This window comes from Aulonocara sp. 'chitande type north' Nkhata Bay, linkage group LG23, assembly GCF_057382095.1.
Source record: "Aulonocara sp. 'chitande type north' Nkhata Bay isolate Kocher_YH1m ecotype deep benthic linkage group LG23, A_spYH_male_GT1.1, whole genome shotgun sequence".
Taxonomy (NCBI): Eukaryota; Metazoa; Chordata; class Actinopteri; order Cichliformes; family Cichlidae; genus Aulonocara; species Aulonocara sp. 'chitande type north' Nkhata Bay.
Window position 1 is genome coordinate 1,691,691 of NC_141365.1, and position 18,913 is coordinate 1,710,603.

General features: G+C 43.2%; 2 protein-coding genes across 2 annotated transcripts; both read right to left on the reverse strand.

Annotated features, from left to right (window-relative positions):
* Positions 1 to 200: 200 nt before the first annotated feature.
* ftsj3 (FtsJ RNA 2'-O-methyltransferase 3) lies at positions 201 to 11,211 on the reverse strand. Its single transcript, XM_086281562.1, has 21 exons — positions 11,032 to 11,211; positions 10,790 to 10,895; positions 10,031 to 10,077; positions 9,842 to 9,921; positions 9,603 to 9,702; positions 9,179 to 9,373; positions 8,937 to 9,052; positions 8,646 to 8,750; positions 8,435 to 8,535; positions 6,808 to 6,894; positions 6,571 to 6,720; positions 6,248 to 6,383; positions 5,925 to 6,118; positions 4,365 to 4,482; positions 4,155 to 4,236; positions 3,869 to 4,019; positions 3,604 to 3,701; positions 2,902 to 3,004; positions 1,101 to 1,284; positions 925 to 1,019; positions 201 to 833 (listed from the first exon to the last, which is right to left on the reverse strand). Exons 1-21 carry the CDS (start codon positions 11,096 to 11,098, stop codon positions 575 to 577), a joined length of 2,574 nt encoding a protein of 857 aa, XP_086137688.1. The 5' UTR covers positions 11,099 to 11,211; the 3' UTR covers positions 201 to 574.
* A 1,086-nt stretch (positions 11,212 to 12,297) lies between these two features.
* plaat1 (phospholipase A and acyltransferase 1) lies at positions 12,298 to 17,431 on the reverse strand. Its single transcript, XM_086283390.1, has 5 exons — positions 17,236 to 17,431; positions 16,451 to 16,500; positions 16,000 to 16,138; positions 13,070 to 13,338; positions 12,298 to 12,469 (listed from the first exon to the last, which is right to left on the reverse strand). Exons 2-5 carry the CDS (start codon positions 16,475 to 16,477, stop codon positions 12,368 to 12,370), a joined length of 537 nt encoding a protein of 178 aa, XP_086139516.1. The 5' UTR covers positions 16,478 to 16,500; positions 17,236 to 17,431; the 3' UTR covers positions 12,298 to 12,367.
* Positions 17,432 to 18,913: the final 1,482 nt, after the last annotated feature.

The window sequence follows — 18,913 nt, forward strand, 5'->3', positions numbered from 1 at the left end:
ACTGAGCAGATGTTTCTGTGCAGGTCAGACTTCAGGAAGTACTCGTGCCTTTTTGAAATAGAAAAGACGTCATTCATCAGGTTGAGTTCGCTTCCTGCTTGGCCTGTGCAGTCTAAGACAGATGTTTTTGCACTTTTATAGCTGTGGCTGCATTAGACAAAGGATGAAATGGTTTTTTTGTAAAATGCTTGAACAACCAATCTGAACAAAAACTTTATTGCAAAGATTGGAATTTACACGAGACAAACATTTATCAATAAACTTTTACTGCATTTTACAGTTAAGCTGTTCAGTGAATCCTCTTCCTTCCAGGGGGTTCAAGGCAAATCAGCTACATCTTCACAGAGACGTATACATAAAACCTGGATGTCATATCTCCCAGACATGTCTGAGGTCTCCAGGGCTTTAAGAAATCCAGCAAAGGTTCCAAAACAGAGACTCATGTTTATTTTGTCTGTGATACAGGAGCCAAAACTGAACCATCGTAGTTCACCAAGCTCCACAAATGCTCAGTTATAACACGAGTCCAGGGAGTTGAATAATAATAACGACAAGCAGAAACTCAAATGCATTTTCATTTTCGCCCTTTACCACTCTTCACCCCTCCTTTGCCACCCTTAGCCTGTCGTCCCTTTCCGCGCTTTCCTTTGCCTCCTTTAGCACGTTGTTCTTTTCTCTGCATTCCCCGCAAATCTTTCTTCATGCGCCCGTCCACCACCTTGAAGACTCCTTTGACACCAGGAGGCCGTCTCACCTTCTTCCCAGCACCCTTTTTGCTCACAACGTATGTTACTTCTCTCTTTTCTTTCCCCAAGCCGGCTTTCTTGTATATACTGAAAGAAACACAAACAGTATTGAAATTTTCTCCTGGGTAAAACAGCCAGTTAGTTTTGTCTTCACAGCCCCACAGATGTGACAACATACCTCTTCAGCTGAGCCATCTTCTCCCTCTCAGAGATGTCCACTGTGTTGACAACCGCTTCTGCTTTCTTCTTGGCCTGCTCCATTTTTTTCAACGTCTTGAAAAGAAACAGCGGAATTAATACATTCGGAAACACACCGATTACTTCGAAAAGCTCCTCGGGCTACAAGTGTTTTACCCTTCTCTTCTTCCTGGCCTTGGCCTCAGCAACTCGTTTGATTGGCCGAGCATTGATCTCCTTCCATTTTTGTTTGTATTCCTCCACCATCTCCTTGGTGACCGGCACCGGCCTCTTCCGGTGTTTCCGTTCATCATCGAGGAACCACTCCGGTACTTCCCACGGCTCGTCAGAGGTGGCGAACCTGAAACGGCATACACAAGGTGTTATTCGTGATCTTCACTTATTCCAGCAGGTTTAAGCCTTATTTGTCGAAAACAAATGTTAACCCGAGTATACGCATCGTTAGATGCAATCAGCAATCTGAAAGGCAGATTCTTTTCCATTAGTACCTATTGGGATTGACTCAGCAAAGTTTTAGGTCATAGTACCTGGTACCACTGCTCGACTGGGGTTCCAAGCAATCCGAGCAGATACTAAAATGTGACGCCGTCAGAGTGCGTGCCACCGATTAGCTGGTCAGTGGCGTCACTCGATGAGTCGCAAGAGCGTCTCCTTCCAAAAAATCAAAACTGCCCTTTTTGAAACCCGAAATGGCTACAAAACCCCCCCAAAAAAACAACGCCATGGTCTTAGAGTCTGCCGAAAAGCCACAGATGGAGCACCAGGTATTAGGGCTGTGCCATTTGACCAAAATCTCCATATACCAATTTCTCATCCCGACAACGATATAAATCACAAAACGGTGCATTTTCTGTAAATTCTGTGAATCTCGGGCAACTCGACCTGCGTGAAGTGTGGGCGTCGTGCACCTGGAGTCGAGTGTTTTAACCGATACATAAAACTGCATTTTTTTAGACATAAGTTGTAACGGCCGCCATTTTCTTCTTGAGTATTTATTACATGGCGTGCTGCAGGGAAAAGCCATGTTCTAACGTTTGAGCCCAAGGTTTATTTTGACCACCTGACGGCTCTTTTCTTCTCATCCATAAACCCTCTCCACACTCCTTCACGTGATTCTTGCGTAGGTGGTAGAAGAGAAAAACAAGATACTGCCGTATACGGGTTTTTTGTGACACCACGAAACAAACGATAGCGCGTAACATGAAGCGACAGATATTTTCCTGTCAACATCCGACATATTTCATCATATAGAACAGCCCTCCCAGGTGCATCAACACTTTGACATCCACCTTTGTTATAGCGTTCGTGTTGTATACTAATAAGGTCACAGAACGCTCAGCAGCATTAATAATAATAATAATAATACATTTTATTTGAAAGTGCCTTTCAAAACACTCAAGGTCACTGTACATAGTAGAATAAAAGCAACATAAAAGCAAGAAGTTTACAGAATCATAAAAGCATAAGACATAAACAAATAAAATAGCAGAGTGGAGAGGTTATGTGGGATAAGCTATTTTGTACAAGTGGGTTTTGAGTTTGGACTTAAAGAGAGAGAAGGAAGAGATGTTTCTTAAATCAGGAGGTCGGGAATTCCAGAGTCGTGGAGCAGAGCAGCTGAAAGCCCTGCTCCCCATGGTGGCAAGACGGGGGGGAAGGGACGGAGAGTGAAAGGGAAGAAGAAGATCTGAGACAACGAGATGGGGCGATGATCTTGACCAGGTCAGAGAGATATGGAGGAGAGAGATGATGAATAGCCTTAAATGTGTACAAGAGTATTTTGAAATTGATGCGATATTTGACCGGGAGCCAATGAAGCTGCTGCAGGACAGGAGTGATGTGGTGGACAGAAGGGGTCCTGGAGATGATACGGGCAGCAGAGTTCATCGCTATGATGACAACCACGGACATTTGCTAGTTCTGGATTGTAATGGAAAAAGATCCAAAGCACACACACCTGTGGAAGGAGCTGTCCACCAGGTCCCTTGCCCTCTTCTTAGATGTAGCGATCTGAGTGCCGAGTGCCAGGCCTTCTGGACTCAGGATTCTAGCTTTCTTACCTAAAGAAACAGTCAGTCATCCAGAGTTACACACACACAGGCTAAAAACAGAATATAAGCTCTAAAGCATGAGATAGGACATAGACATATCAAATATTGCTGAGATGCAATGGTGCATGTTATTTAACTTAAGAGCACTTTTATTGGAAACCATGCGGGTTATTCAAATGAGTTTTCAACCCAGCTGTGGCAGCAGCAGTGCAATACTTCAGGTTACAAAAGAGTTTAGAGGTGCAACACCAAAATGGATGGGTGCCAGCACGCAGCACCATGCAACAGGGGGCGCTCACCAAGCATGAAAACTGACTGACTCTTCCTGAAGATGGCAGACTAAAGGTTCACCACTGAGTGCAAAGATGCACTGAGGAAGAGTTTCAGCACTCGAAAACTGACAAGCAAACAATTTAGAAGATCGGAGAATTATGTGCTGCCTGGCAAAAGCATAGTTTCTTTGTAGGGCTTCAAACGTAGGGCTTAAGATGAGCTCTGTCAATTGTTCTGGAGCCCAAATGTGCATAAATAAAGAAATGTCTATATGCGACATTTAGATGATGACGAGAAGTGTTTGGGGATGCTGACGACCTCACTGTCATACTCACTGGTACTTTCGACAGGAACAACCTGGAAGTCGTCGTCATCATCGACCTCTCCTGATACTCCACCAGCCCCCCGGGCCTGCTTCATTCTGGTAATCTCCCTAAAAGGAAACCGGTGAACATGTTACCTGTATATTAGCATTAATGTTAAGAACAGTTTTAAGAAATTGGAAATATTGCAGATTTCTTTTCAGTTACGCAATCAAACTAAGCTTATTAATTATGTAACACACTGGACTAAAGAGAGCCACACTTAATGTGCTTTTACGTTTCATCATCGCTGCTGTCATCCGAGTCACTGTCACTCTCCTCTGCAGCTTCCAGTGATGGTCCTGCCTTTTCCTCCTCTGGCAGAGCAGCTTCTTGCTGCTCCTCCTCCTCCTTTATGTCTTCCTCAGCTTTCCTCTTTTTGCCTTTTCCTAGAAGTAAGAATACATACAAGGATAGCTACTAGCCCCTCACAAACACAATTTCATTTAAAGCTGTGAAAAATAACATGTATGTGAACGTGTGAGTGTGAAGACATGAACACGAGGAGGAGAAACACTTCACACCTGACTGTTTAGTCCGGAGCCACTCGGTCTGTTTGAGCTCGCTCTCTGCGTCTCCTTCGAGGCCAATCTCAGAGAAGATGCCCTACGGGTACACAAAGCACGGTGAAAGATCAGAAATCAAGTAGGAAGCAGGTGCCACATCACACAGCGAACAGGTGCAGCAGAAGAATACCTGAGCTTTAGATGTTGTGTTACGAGTCAAACACATACCTTGCTGAACCACAGGTCGGCCTGACGCTCCATCTTCTCATCTTTTCCCTCTAGCTCCACCACCAAGCCACCATCCTGCTCTTCATCCTCCTCCTCCTCTTGGTTGGTAAACTTTACTCTGAAAACCACAGAAATGAATCGTGAACTTTGAGGTCTTCTAGAAAGGTTGGGCTTTCTTTCTGGTAAAATAAATAAATAAACAGACTTGAGCTTCCAGGGAAAAACAGTAAGCATCAAACTTGTGGAATGACAATAACAATTCTAGTAAATCAGTCTAGTTTGAGACCAACTCTGCTAAAAATAAATTTGTACTCACTGAACATGTATACTAGGGGTGGGTTTTAATAATCGATTCATCGATTAAAAGTGATTCTGGCTTGGATAACGTGATATCGATTCATTAAAATCCTGAATCGATTTTTTATATAAATGTATTTTGCCCAAAATTCCAGAATCTCAGGTGAAACGTCACAAATTTTGACAACCACCAAACATTTAAAACAGTAAATGAGAGCAGGAACACGGCTTCTGCACAAAGACGTAAACACAAAGCGTGGAGCCGCCAAAACATCAGAATCAGTGAGATGTCGCCTTTCTCACCAACGACACGGTCGGGGCTGAAAGCCGACAGCTCGCCGATTCTGATGTTTCGGCGGGTCCGCGCTTTGTGTTTACGTCCTTTTTGCGCTGATTCTAAAGCTGTTAGTTTTATCTCTCTCCAAACAATATTGACTGAACCAGCAGCAAAAGAAGATCCAAACTAAGCTTCACATAAAGATCGTCATGAATTCACTGACTTTTGCTGTTTTGCTTCCACCAGGATAAAATCACACTTCATGCACAGCTCTCTCTCTCTCTCTTTTTCTCAGTGTACTTCAAGAACAGTTTCCCGTCTATCCCCGAAATCTGTTTTCTGCATTATTCGCTTGCTTGTTACGCACAAGTCTACCGTTGTTCACAGGCTGTCGGCCGATGTTTTTTTTCCTTTTACTTACTTCCGAAAAGAAAACCTAATTTCTGCCGTTCAACAGGCTTCTGAACAAATTTAAACTTTTTAAAATTATACAAAATGCAAAACGCCGTGTCTGTAATAAAACCGCTGTAACTTCAGAGGTAATGTTCATGTGTTGATTAATGGTTTTCTTTCGTTTCTGATGTACTGCAGAATATTTTTATAAAATCCAGGCCAGGAAAATCACCTTCATGTTTTTCTGTTTTATCTTCAGCTACTTTGACACAAAGGCCTCTGCTGTGATGCTCACACCTTTGATAAAGTCTGGAAAGCGTCAGCTTCCTTTAGATACAAAAATATGTAAATGTACTGATCTGAATTATAATATTTCTGACTGTCAAAATTTCCCAGATTTAAATCGAATTGAATCGAATCGATTCAGGACCTTGTGAATCGGAATAGAATCGATTCTAGAAATCAGTGACGATACCCAGCCCTAATGTATACATGCTATTCAGTGCTTAACACCTTTCTAAAGAGAACTCCTACAGAGCCAGGCACCACATCACCAGTACCTCAGAGTGCTTTTGCTCTGAATGGCCTCTTACTTCTTTTTTGGCGCTTTCTTTTCCAGCTCCTTTTGTCGCCGTTCCACCTCTTCCAGATCCTCGTCATCCAAATCAGATGCCAGTGACATTTTATCTGCATCATCGCCATCTTCATCGGAGAGGTGAAAATCATCGTCTTCATCTACCAGAGTGTCCGCTGCCTTCATGTCCCCCTTTGATATGTCAACAAGCACCTGAGGGACCGAGAAATTAACATGAAGCCGCTTCTCAGTGATAAAGCTCGTGGGACTTGAACTCTGTGGGAATCAGCGGTATTCTGATCTTGAGTTTGGTGCTTTAGGGAAGCAGCGTGTGACGTTTACCTTTTTCTTCTTGATGGAGACGAGAGAGAACAAGGACGAGTCCTCGGTGGAGGCGATGGACACACCCGGTAGATCCATCTTCAGCTCCACTCTCTCTCTCTGCTTCCGCTGCTCCTTCAGCAGTTTCCTCTTCTTCCTGCCAAATCAGCAAGAGACAGTTTCTTGGTTTGCCCCTACAACTGCATCCGTGGCAAAAGCTAAGAGAGGTGAAACTAAAAGTAAAGTGTTGCTTCTCTTTAAGGCAAGATGCACCTATCAAGACAAAGTAGGAAAGATGAGGAATTAATGTCACCGAAAACACAAAAAACTAAAGCGGTTCATACCGTTTGAGCTCAGCCACCTCCTCAGCTTTCAGCTCTGCCAGCTTTTTCACCATTTCTTCCTCCTCGTTGTCCTCACCCTCCTCCTCTTCATCCTCCTTCTTCTTTCCTGCTTCTTCCTCTGAATTGCTCCCTTCTTCATCTGAGCTTAAGCTAAAAACAATGTAGAGATGATTTATGTGTGACACACTTTAACAAAGATTTAATATTTAAATTGCTTTTTCTTTTCTTTTTTTAAACCTGATCTCCTGGTCGAGCTGCTTAGCCTCGTCTTTCAGTTTCTTAGCTAGGTATCTCCTCAGCTTGGACCTCCAGTTCAGCAGCAGGCTGCAAACGTGAGAAAAGACATGCAAACACGGCCCGTGTTAACAACACTTCATGCTATCTGGGACTCAGCTCATCTATGTGTCAGTGGATCTCCAACTTCCTAACTGGCAGACCACAGGCAGTAAGGATGGGCGGACATGTCTCAGCCTCCACCACTCTCAGCACTGGAGCCCCCCAGGGGTGTGTTCTGAGCCCCCTGCTGTACTCTTTGTACACATATGACTGTGTGGCCACTACCAGCTCCACCACCATCATCAAGTTTGCTGACGACACCGTCGTGGTGGGCCTGATCTCTGATAACAACGAGACGGCCTACCTGAAGGAGATTAGGAATCTGGAGAACTGGTGCCAGAGGAACAACCTCCTTCTAAACGTCAGTAAGACAAAGGAGCTGATAGTGGACTTCAGCACTAAGCAGGAGAGGAACTACCAGACCCCCGTCATCAACGAGTGCCCAGTGGAGAGAGTGGACAGCTTCAAATACCTCGGAGTTCACATCACGCAGGACCTGTCATGGTCCTGTCACATCAACACCGTGGTGAAAAAGGCCCGTCAGCGTCTCTACCACCTCAGACGCTTGAGAGACTTCCAACTGCCCTCCAAGGTGCTCAGGAACTTTTACTCGTGCACCATAGAGAGCATCCTGGCGGGAAACATCTTAACCTGGTTCGGGAACAGCACCAAGCAGGACAGACGAGCTCTACAGAGGGTTGTGCGGTCAGCTGAGCGCACCATCCGCTCCGAGCTCCCTGACCTGCACTCAATCTACAGCAGGCGGTGCTGGACCAAGGCCAGGAAGATGGTGAAGGACCTCAGCCATCCCAACAACAGACTGTTCTCTCTGCTGAGGTCAGGAAAGCGATTCCGCTCCCTGAAGACCAACACAGAGAGACTGAGGAGGAGCTTCTTCCCGCAGGCGATACGGTCTCTCAATCACACCACCACACAGTACTGACCCACACATATGGTTCTTACACACACACTGGACTTTCTGGACTTTGGTTTTGCACAACACTGGTCACTATATTCTTCATTTCCGGTTAATACTTGTACAGCTGCTGTTATTGTGTATATATTTATTTATATTTCTTCATACATTCTTATATAGTTCTATATTGTGTATTGTGTATTTTGTTGTACAGTTATTTTATTTTCAACTTTAATTTATATATTTTATCTTATTCTTCCCAGTTAAATTTACCCTTCATTCTAATTTGTGTTGTACAGTTATTTCATTTTTAACCTTAATTTATATTTTATTCCTTCCTAGTTAAATTTACCCTTTTTAATTTTTCATATTTATTTCCTATCTTATTCATAGCCTTTTCCTTTTTTCTTTTCTTTAGGTCACGAGCAGTTGTCCAAGCATTTCACTACATATCGTACTGTGTATGACTGTGTACGTGACAAATAAAATTTGAATTTGAAATTTGCTACAACACGTTCGCACACCATCTGATGTATGTGATGTGCAAGCACAGTAAAGTAGCAGCAGCTTACTAAAGCACAAACGTGGCGAGTGAGAGATGGAAAAGCTCACCGGAGTTCTTTGCGGCCCAGGACTTTGATGTCACGACAACACTCCTTTATTTCATTGCTGGTTACTGAGTGAAACTCCAGATCAGGATTGTTGAAGGTGATCTGAATGAGACAGAGCAAGAAAAGCACGAGTTTTCTTCTTAGTTCTTATTCTTAACAGGACTGTCTCAAAGCCCCCCCCACACACACACACACAAACAAAAAAAGCTCACCTCACTGGCTTTTCCCAGAAAGTCGACTGGGTTCTCGGCTTTCAGAAAATCGGTCACCATGAAACTGTGGTAGAGCGTCAGATCTCCATCTGTATATCCCTCCGCCTGCAACAGAAGAAGAGCTGCTTCATCACTGATGGTTCATTTCTGGGCTCAAATGTGCCTTAAAGTAAGTCTTAAACCTTGTGACTGATAAATAAAACAGTGTTTAAAAGCCAAAAATTTCATAACAGGCAATCACAGCCAGATCTGACATGCTTATCGTGACCAAACACTTGTCAGTATACATGCCTTTGGCTTCTTTACAGGGATCAGCTCCTTCACAGTTTTGGCCTGCACCTCCACCTCTTTGAATGCATACTTGGGGTCAAAGAACTTGCTGTCGATTTTGTCCGGGGCAACAAAACCTGATGACGACGACAATGGGGGAGGTTTAGGTGAGGTTTAGTCAAGAACAAGGTCAAAATTAAGATCATTATTTATTGTCTTCAAAAAGCGAATGAAATAATAAAGGTTGTGCTAATGACACCGACCCTGACAGATGACAAAGATCTCAGCAGACTCATTCCTGGATGCCTGCGGTTTGGTGGCCTGCACCTTCTTGAAGAACTGCTGGAAGATCCAAAGCAGAGGCTGGTAGTCTTTGGAGCGAAACACCTTGGTGACAAAGGTGCCTCCTTTGGTAAGAAACTCACAGGCCAACTTCAGAGCCATGAGAGTCAGGTGAGCTGTGGGTGAAAAAGGGAGGATTTCAAAATTAGATTTAAATACCAAATACTGTGGAAAATGGACATGAACTAGTTTAGGCACAACAGAGACACAAAATCAAAGAGTGGAAAGGATGTATCAAAAAAGAACCCCTTACAATCCTCTTCAACCAAATTAAATCATTTTGGACATATTGTGCGAATGCTGTTTTACTGCAGTCTGATCTCTAGACGTTTTGTCTCGACTCACCTTGGGAAAAGGCATCGTGCTGCCAGTTAGCTCCCACATTTGGGGCTCCATCGTTTAACACAACATCCACTTTCCAAGTCTGAAGCTCCTTTCTGAGAGACTGTACAACGGAAAGAGTGTCTCATCAGTTAAAACCATGTCACAAACATAGCGTTGGCTGTCCACATCTGTACTGTTGAAATATCATCTCTGATTTTATGTTTTTTCAGTGATGTTGTGAACAGCAGCAGCTTTCTCACCTGTCTGCATTTCTCAGTGGTGATGTCTTCTTGAAGTGTCACCACGTTGGGGATGGGTTTAATGGGGACCAAGTCAACACCTGAGAAGAAGAAACCACTCATATGGGGAAGTATTGTCACACGCGTTACAGCTGCTTTAGAAGCATAACAGAAACAGAGCCATTTATCATTGGAGAAATTTGCACTCACCGATTATCAGACTTGAAACAGGCATAAACTTAGACGCTACCTGCAACCTGGAAAAGGAGATTTTGAATTCAACTTTGATTATTTTGCATAGTACAAATCACTCATTTATCCGTTTTCGCTTCCGTCATGACGTATTGTACCGTAATGTCATTTCTGTAAGGCTCGTGCATTTTATCTTGTAATCACAGCAAAAGAAAGTCTGTGATTATAGTGAACCAGAGTCGTGCTCACCAGAGAGGAGGTCGAGGTTGGTCACACACGGTCCTAAGTTAATGCAACTTTACACAAACTGCAACTGTACAATCACCAGTCAGCTCCTCTTCCCTGACTTTCACCCCCTACTTTCTCCCCTCTCCCCCATACTGTCATTATATTAATGCTGCTATCCTGTATATATCGTACTTACTATTGTTTGAGTACTTGCGATTATTTTATTGCACTTTTTATATTTTACATTTATATTTATTATTTATCTTGCACCAAGGGAGTGGCACTCCAATTTCGTTGTACTCTGTACAATGACAATAAAGGCTATTCTATTCTAACACTTCTGTCAACGTGGTCGCTGTTTTCTCTTCTCTCTGTCCCTGACTCAGCTGCCACTTGTTATAACAAAGACCTTTGGTGATCGTTCAAATGTGACAGAAGCGAATGACCAAAGACTGCAAAGTGGTCAACTGGCCAGCTTCCCCCCCGAGGGGTTACTTCTTTTCCTTTTGTTACCACACACGACGGCATGTCTGGTGACGGGATGCTTACCACCCTCCAGGTGCAGCGCACAGATCCACCAGAGCTCGGGCTTTCTGCAGAAACTGGAACTTACGGTTAAGCTGGATCAGTTTGAAGGAGGAACGAGAGCGATAACCTAAAAATTACACAAAAGAGGAGATTTAAAAGATTGCCAGCAGTCTGCAACCCACACTTGATATCGATCGGAGCTTTAGCCTGCTAATGCTAATATCACGACAGTCTCGAGCTCGTGTTGTTTTCCGGTACTCTACCTGTTTCTTTGGCCAGGTGGTAGAATTTATCTTTCCGGGTCTTTCCGACCTTAAGTTTCTTCCCCATATTTGCTGCTTTACTTTTACGCCGGACCTTAACACACAGATATGTCACACACTCAAAACACCCCTCTGCCTATGAAAACAGCACGTGTACACGTGCCGGCGCAGGACTACGACGTCACACTTCTTCTTCTTCTTCGGATTTGTTTGTTAGTTTCGCGCATGTTTCGCCACCTGCTGTTAACAACACATTACTACGATATCTTAAATAAAATGCATTATTATTATTATTATTATTATTATTATTATTAATGCCGTTGCTGCTATAAATATATCCAGTTATATGGACAAGATTAGTACTAGACACACAAAAATAGCTCATGTTTATGAATTGCTATTGAGGGAGAAGGACTGTTCTTGTCATGCATACAGGCGATCGTGGCTCAAGAGTTGGGAGTTCGTCTTGCAATCAGAAGGTTGCCGGTTCGAGCCCCGACTCCGACAGTCTCGGTCGGTGTGTCCTTGGGCAAGACACTTCATCTGTTGCCCACTGGTGGTGGTCAAAGGGCGCCAGTGTCCGGCAGCCTCACCTCTGTCAGTGAGCCCCAGGGCAGCTGTGGCTACAATGTAGCTGCCATCACCTGTGGGTGGATGACTGGATGTAGTGTAAAGCACTTTGGGGTCCTTAGGGACTAAGTAAAGTGCTATACAAATACAGGCCATTTACCATGGCAGTCTGAGCAACGTAAAATAAGACTGTAATTAATTCATTCAACAACTCTCCATTACCCATTAATTGCTTTCATCTAATGGCATCAAAAATTAATTAAGTGAAAATAACACACCATGCGTGGTTTGCTGAAATTACAGAAAACAGGGATCCACAGTATTTACTCTGGCCTATACTGGTGTCCGGCGTGCTTATAGTTTTTCAGTTACAAAGGTGATGATACATTTCTGTCCATCCATCTCTTTAGGAGCTAATCCCAGCTGCTATAGGGCAAGGAGCGGGGTACACCCTGGACAGGTCACCCATCTGTCGCAAAGAGACAGACAACTATTCACACCTACAGGCAATTTAGATTCACCAACCTAACCCCATCAAACTATGATTAATGCTCCATGGGTTAAAAAAAATTTTGGTCAAATAATTCACAACTCCTGCCTACAACAAAGACTGGATCAACAAACAACTGCGGCCATATTGTAATAGTATATGGGGTCTGTTAATAAACATAACATCATTTTTTAAATCTTTATCAATGTTTATTTTGTTATTTTTTATCACAGCCAAATGAATTTAGGGAAAACACTTTAGTGAAGACTACAGCTGTCAGAAAGGCCTGTTTCTGGACCGTGTGTTGATCAGTCCCAGGACAGAGAAGGCACTGGCTGCTGCCGTCACCAAACTGATGGCCCCAATGGCTCGTGAAGCCTGTGGAGACAAGAAGGAGGGGCAGGGCGTGGACTGCAAGTTAGAATAGGAGCAGCAGAGGCTGATTGATTTTATTGCATATTTACAATACAGCATGATTCCAAACTTAACAAGACTAACTCATTAGTCTGTAACTCAGATTTGTCTAACTTATAAGAGGAAGCAGGCAACAACACATTCATTTACAGTAAACCTTTTTTTCCCGTAAACTCTTTTGAGCTGATTATTTAATTCAAAGCTGATTTGTTGTGTAAAGATTAAGGCTTTGGCAGGATGTATTTGGCTCTTAAACATAGCTTTAAAGTAGATTTGGATGTCGTTGTTTTCAATACAGAACATGGTCATAATTAAAGCAATTATAAGATAATATGTGGGTGAAAAATAGAATTATGAATTATATTTTGGGACAAAGTATCATGTTTTCATTTTAGTGGTATAGTAGAGCCCTAGGATGGATAAATCCCTGATGTTAAGGTTCACTCTGATTTGCCACTTTGGTCAATGTTTTTAAATGTCTGACAATGTGAGACTATGACAGGGACAATGTTTTGGATTTATTAGTCGCTTTTAGTGACAGAAGCAGAACAAACAGTGAGAGACCTGCTCAGACACCCCCTCCCCGTAACGAAGAAGGGTAACGAAGTGCTCGCAGTTGCTCCCCAGCAAGTCATAAGAGACCTCCTGGCCAATGAGGACTTGTGCCCGCTGGATGATTTCACAGACAGGGAGGGGTGTGTGGTTGTGGTCATACTTGTTGTTGACACGGTAGGAATCACTTCCCACTACCTCCTTCAGTAGCTGCATGCGTACCACTGCCTTCCTGCTGAAGACAGACTTCACACTGGACATGGCGGCTGCCTGGCTCTCATCTGTGGGAAAGGAGGAGATGATTTAAATTGTCAAAGGGAAGAGAAGAAAGACTCTTCTGTAGGCTAAGGCTAATGACGCCAGACTTAAAGACCAGATATAAACACATTAGCACAATGAAGCTGGAGAATGAATGCTAACCTTTTTTCCACTCGATAAAAGTTAACGTGAGGGTTCCCGATGTTTAGAGACAAATGCAATCACAGGATGCTGTAAATGGACCAAACTTCAGTCAAGAGAACAACTGAGCTGTACGTTTTCATTTTTTTTTTTAAATCTCTCAGTCAGAACATACTCTATCATGTTTAGGTGGAAACTAGCGAGCTAACCTCCTGCTAACTTCAAACTCAGTTAAATTTCATAACTTCTGTTTTCATGGATGCCTGGATGTTAAACTGAATTGTTACACCTGGTAAAGCAGCAACGCTGATCATTTTATTAAGATGAAAGAATTTAGACAGTTTGTAACGCTCAGTTATACCGCAGTGTTCATTTGACTTTGGGACCTGAAGCGGAGTTTGGACCCAGAAACAGCTAATGCCATCAGACTAAAAGACCGGATAGAAATGGGGACGTTTTCAAGTATGAAACAGGGGGAGGGGATGCCAACATCTGCAGATAACAGGGGCCACACGCTTGTCAAAAAAGGGTAAAAACAAGTTTTGGTTAAAAGGGGGTGAAAATTGTGATATGTTATCCCAGCCCGTTTCACAGTGAATGCAGTTCACTATGAAAAAGGACATTTTTACAGGACTCTGGGTGTATTTGTGAAAAAGTAAGAACATCCTCTCTCTTTCCCTGGAAAATGCACATAATCATCAAAAAGTGTGAGCACCTCTATAAAGTTTCTGCAGTTTGCTGGCCTGGAGCATTCAGACGTGTGTAAACACGATCCTACAATATTCCCAGGAGTGCACATCATAGCCCCACGATGACCCAAGAGCTACATCTCAGACTAAAGGCTTCAGTTGGCATGTTGAATGTTAAAATTCATGACAGCTAGAAAAATACTGAACCAGTATGAATAGTTTGCCAAGATAAAGCCTCTTTTCTCTAAAAATGAGCACGACAGGAGAGTTTAGGTTTGCAAAGCTGCATCTGGAACAATGGCCCTCACTTACTAACAGTGCATACACAAAAATGTGTGCATGATTTATGGATACAAACATTTCATGCACAAATCAGTGATTTATCAGTATTTTCATACCTGAATTTGTTTACATGTTACATGTTACTAGTCACTGCACAGTGGCGTCAGAGTGGGTATTTCAGTTTAACAGGTCAACGAAGTTGTATTGTATTAATTTTTAACCTCCTTTCACTCTTCCTTCAATTATTTGATAAACGACATCTCAGGAGTTATGAAGTGCCCAGACCTTAGTGAAATAAACAAAGCTAAAATTAATTTGAATTCAAATCAATTCAATTCAATAAAACTTTATTGATCCTGAAGGTTGACCCCGAAAGAAATTGGGTTAAGGCTGCCGACCTTTGCCAGCGCCATCTTACCCTCCGACCATACATACATTAGACAAACATCACATGGGGAAGACAGGTCAGAGAGGTATAACAATGGAAAATGCACAACATGAGGAAAGACAAGGAGAAAAAATAACTCCCCCCAGACTGAGCTCCAACAGGAAGATCAGTTTGAGAACAGAAAAAAACACCTCAGCACATAAATCATCACATCTCACAACATAAAGACATGAGCTTCGAAGGCGTTTGGAGGGGGTGGGGGGTGAGTGTAGGTCTGTGTCAGTGTACATGCGTGTGTGTGCGTTTTCCATGTTCAACCGAGAGAAAGTGTCCCTTCACCCGGTTATGCAAAAGTCAACAATCTTCGATCAGCGCGGATGGCCTTGAAGGAAGGTTGTTGTTCCAGTCAGCTTCAACCTTGGCAGGCCTTCAGCTGGTGCCAGTGGGATGGCCGTATGAGTGAAGATGGTGAATGTTTAGGTTTAGTGAGAACAACTGCATCCAATTTTACAATTGGTCTAATGTCCGTCACTGGTCACCAATTCTCTCAATTCCCGTTGTTCTTCTCCAAGATCGTATCCATATTGAGTTCAAAACACAGTCTGAGTACTCACAGCCCTGCCCATCGTCTATCATGCCGGCCAGCCTTGTGGGATTTTGAACAGCTGTAGCCGCTTCTTGTACTTCGATAAGCCAGGTCTGAGCCAGCTCCAATCAGCCAGAACTCTGTTATCGTGGTTCCGAATTGGTAGATGTCGTTCATTGTCCTCCATCGAGAGTGTCGCCAGACAAACGATGCAACCGACCATCGAGTATCCGGCAGCAAATGTCTCCGCAGGACAATCGGGCTCTCCCAAGCCCAGGAAGGTGTCAATTCCGCTACGGGACCAGTTGATCAAATCCATAATTCTTTCGGTTTTAGAGAAGAAGACTGAGAAACTCTTTGAGGGTTAGAAAGCGAGACTATACAAAAGACATGAGAAGCCAAGCAGGAAAGATAAGGGAGAGGGAGAAGAATGCGACCGCCTCCGTCAAGAGCCAAGAGAGAACTATTCTCTAATTTAATTAAGCATCAGGATGTAGTTTGTAATGTGAGCCTTTTAACCTCAGTCTAAAACATGACAGGTTTATGTCAGATTTGTGAGGATAGCCGCAAGTTTTACGTTAGAAACTCTTTTACTGACCAACAGGAGTTAAGTTGATGATGTAACCATCTCCCAGGTAGAGAGCCCAATGCTGATAGGCTGGTCTGAAAATCTCAATGAGGTCACCAGGCTGGGGGTCACCGGAGAGGGCAGGAAGGTCCAGCTCATTAGAGGCCATCTACACAGAGAGCCACAGAGAGACATACATGCTTAAAAGGACATTTAAATAACAAAAATAACAGAAATATTTAGTTGATAGAATATTTGTCATTTTAGAAAATGTGAAATCTGTAACACACTTGCAAAATGTGAAGCCTTTCTCACTAGATTTGAGAAATCTTATCGCTGCTACATGCTTACAGATTATATAATTATTATTGATAAGGAAAACTGCTGCTAGAGTGACCGCTCACTCATATGTGTATCCCTCTCTGCTGTCATTCAATCCCCAAAACACACATGGCTAATGCACATTATCCAGCAAACTTACATTAGAGTTTTGTAGTTGTTTATCCATCCCACATCATGCTTCCACAAATTCTAAGAAGAGAGGAAGAACAGAGAGAAAATCCTTTCAATTCAGCTGATAAATACAAACTGCTTTTGCACCAATAGATGGAGAAATTCCACTTTCCTTTCCTAGTCTGATAAGATTCGAAAGGGAAAATAACAAAATTCCCAGAGCAAGAAAATGCTAGATAAAACACAATGTAAAGGTCACCCATACATACACGCACGCACAATACACACCAGCTCGCACAGACAATACGCACATGAGCTCTTGTTTCACCTGTGCTGCCACAATAGCAGCAGCACAAAAGGGAAGCTGACAGAAAATAGTTTGAGCACAGGTTATTTCACACAGGAAAAAAATATTTCACCTGTCATTTCATGTCTTTAATTCCCTCTCTCTCTTATTTTTCTTTCCTGGACGATAATGATTACAGTGTGAATATTTCCCAAGGTCAGAGTTTAATGTTGAATAAAATTTCACTTGGATGGCATGAAATCAATATCTGCCTGGGAGAGCAGCTGCTATATCCATCTCATTATTAATGTATGTATGTATTAAGACACGTTGAAAATAAGTGTCCATACATTATTCACCAAATCAAAACCGCATCAGCATCTGAGAGCTGCCACAAATACAGAAACATACATGTATAAAGTCATGTGACAGAAGTATATTGTAATAACTAAATCGAGGTTACAGACCAAATAGGCAACACTGAGCAAACATTTTAAAGAGAAAAGGCGTCCAAGAGTAGTACTTACTCAAACACCAGCAGCTTTTTCTTCCTCACCATTTTAATTCCCCATCATAAATTCACACAAAACCATAAAGAAATTCAAGAGAAGAGAAAAAAAGAGGTTCGAACACAAGTTCCTGAGAGGATGAGCAGATTTTGAATATCTCAAAACAAAACGAGAGGCTGGAGGTCCTGGTGGAGGTATTTCACTGTCCGCTGTGCTGACTGATAGCAGTTTGTCCCAGCTGTCAAAGTGACACACACATATAAACACGCACACACAGGCATTTCCTACCTGCTTTTGTCCCATTCAGAAGGAGCTGTTTGCAGATATATAGCTGGTTTCAGATTAACTCTGTCTGATCACTGTTCCTGGAAACTGACAGATGCACAAAATATCTTACATCGTGGAGTTTAGGTACAACACCTGGTGGACTGGTGTCAGAATAACAACCTGTCTCTAAATGTTCAGAAGACTTAAGAGATGGTTGTTAACTTCAGGAAGAGCTCAATGGCCCACACCCCACTGCACATCAACGGATCTGCCGTTGAGATGGTCATCAGTGTCAAGTTCCTGGGTGTGCACATATCAGCTGACCTCTCCTGGAACCTGAACACAACCACCATCATGAGGAAAGCCCAACAACGTCTTCACTTTCTTAGAATCAGAATCAGAATACTTTATTAATCCCGAAGGAAATTAGGGTTACAGCAAGCAGCACGCTAATGGCGCATGCGCACTTACAAAGGAACCTTCTGACCAACTTTACACAAACATCACATTGGGGAAACATGTCAGAGAGGTAGGCTGATAGGAAAAAAACAACGAAAATACATAACATGAGGTAAGAGGAGGAGAAAAAAAAACTCCACTCAGACTGAGCTCCTAGTGGGAGAACAGTTTGATAACAGAAAAAACACCTCAGCACAAAAAGCACATGACTATCAATACACCATAGAAACACAAGACAAGCAACAGGGGCGGGTAAAGGGTGAGAGACAGCCGGTGTAGACAGCGCATCCGGTCCTGCAGCATGTCTGCGCTGGTCCAGTCGACTGCCATCTTCCTCGGCACAAGCATCGAAGGCGTTTGGAAAGGGAGGGGGGATCAGTGTGTGCATATCAGTGTATGTGTGTGTGTGTCCAGAGTTCAGCTGAGACAGTGTCCTTCATCCTGCCAGGCTAAGTAAACAGTCTTCCAGCCAACCCAGGTGGCCTTACATGGAATGGGGGGAACAGTCTAAACACAGTCGTTATCATTAAGAAACTGAAGAAGGCCAGTCTCCCTCCTCTTATCCTCACATTATTTTACCGGGGAACCATTGAGAGCGTCCTCTGCTGCTACATCATTATCTGGTACGGGAACTGCACCCTCGCTGAAAAGAAGTCTCCGCAGCGGATCGTGAGGACAGCAAAGAGGATCATTGGAGGCCCTCTCACATCCATCTCCCAACTCTGTGACAGACACATCATTCGACATGCGAACAGCATAGTGAAGGACACTTTCCACCCCTCACATGCACTGTTCTCCCTCCTTCCATCTGGCAGACGGTTTCGCAGCATTAAAACTGTAACGACCAGACACTGCAAGAGCTTCTTCCCCCAAGCAGGCAGGGCCCTCAACTCACTACCACAAAAGGACTGATATAAACATACACCTCTACAAACACCTTGCAATAATCATCAAAAGACTCAAAAACAAC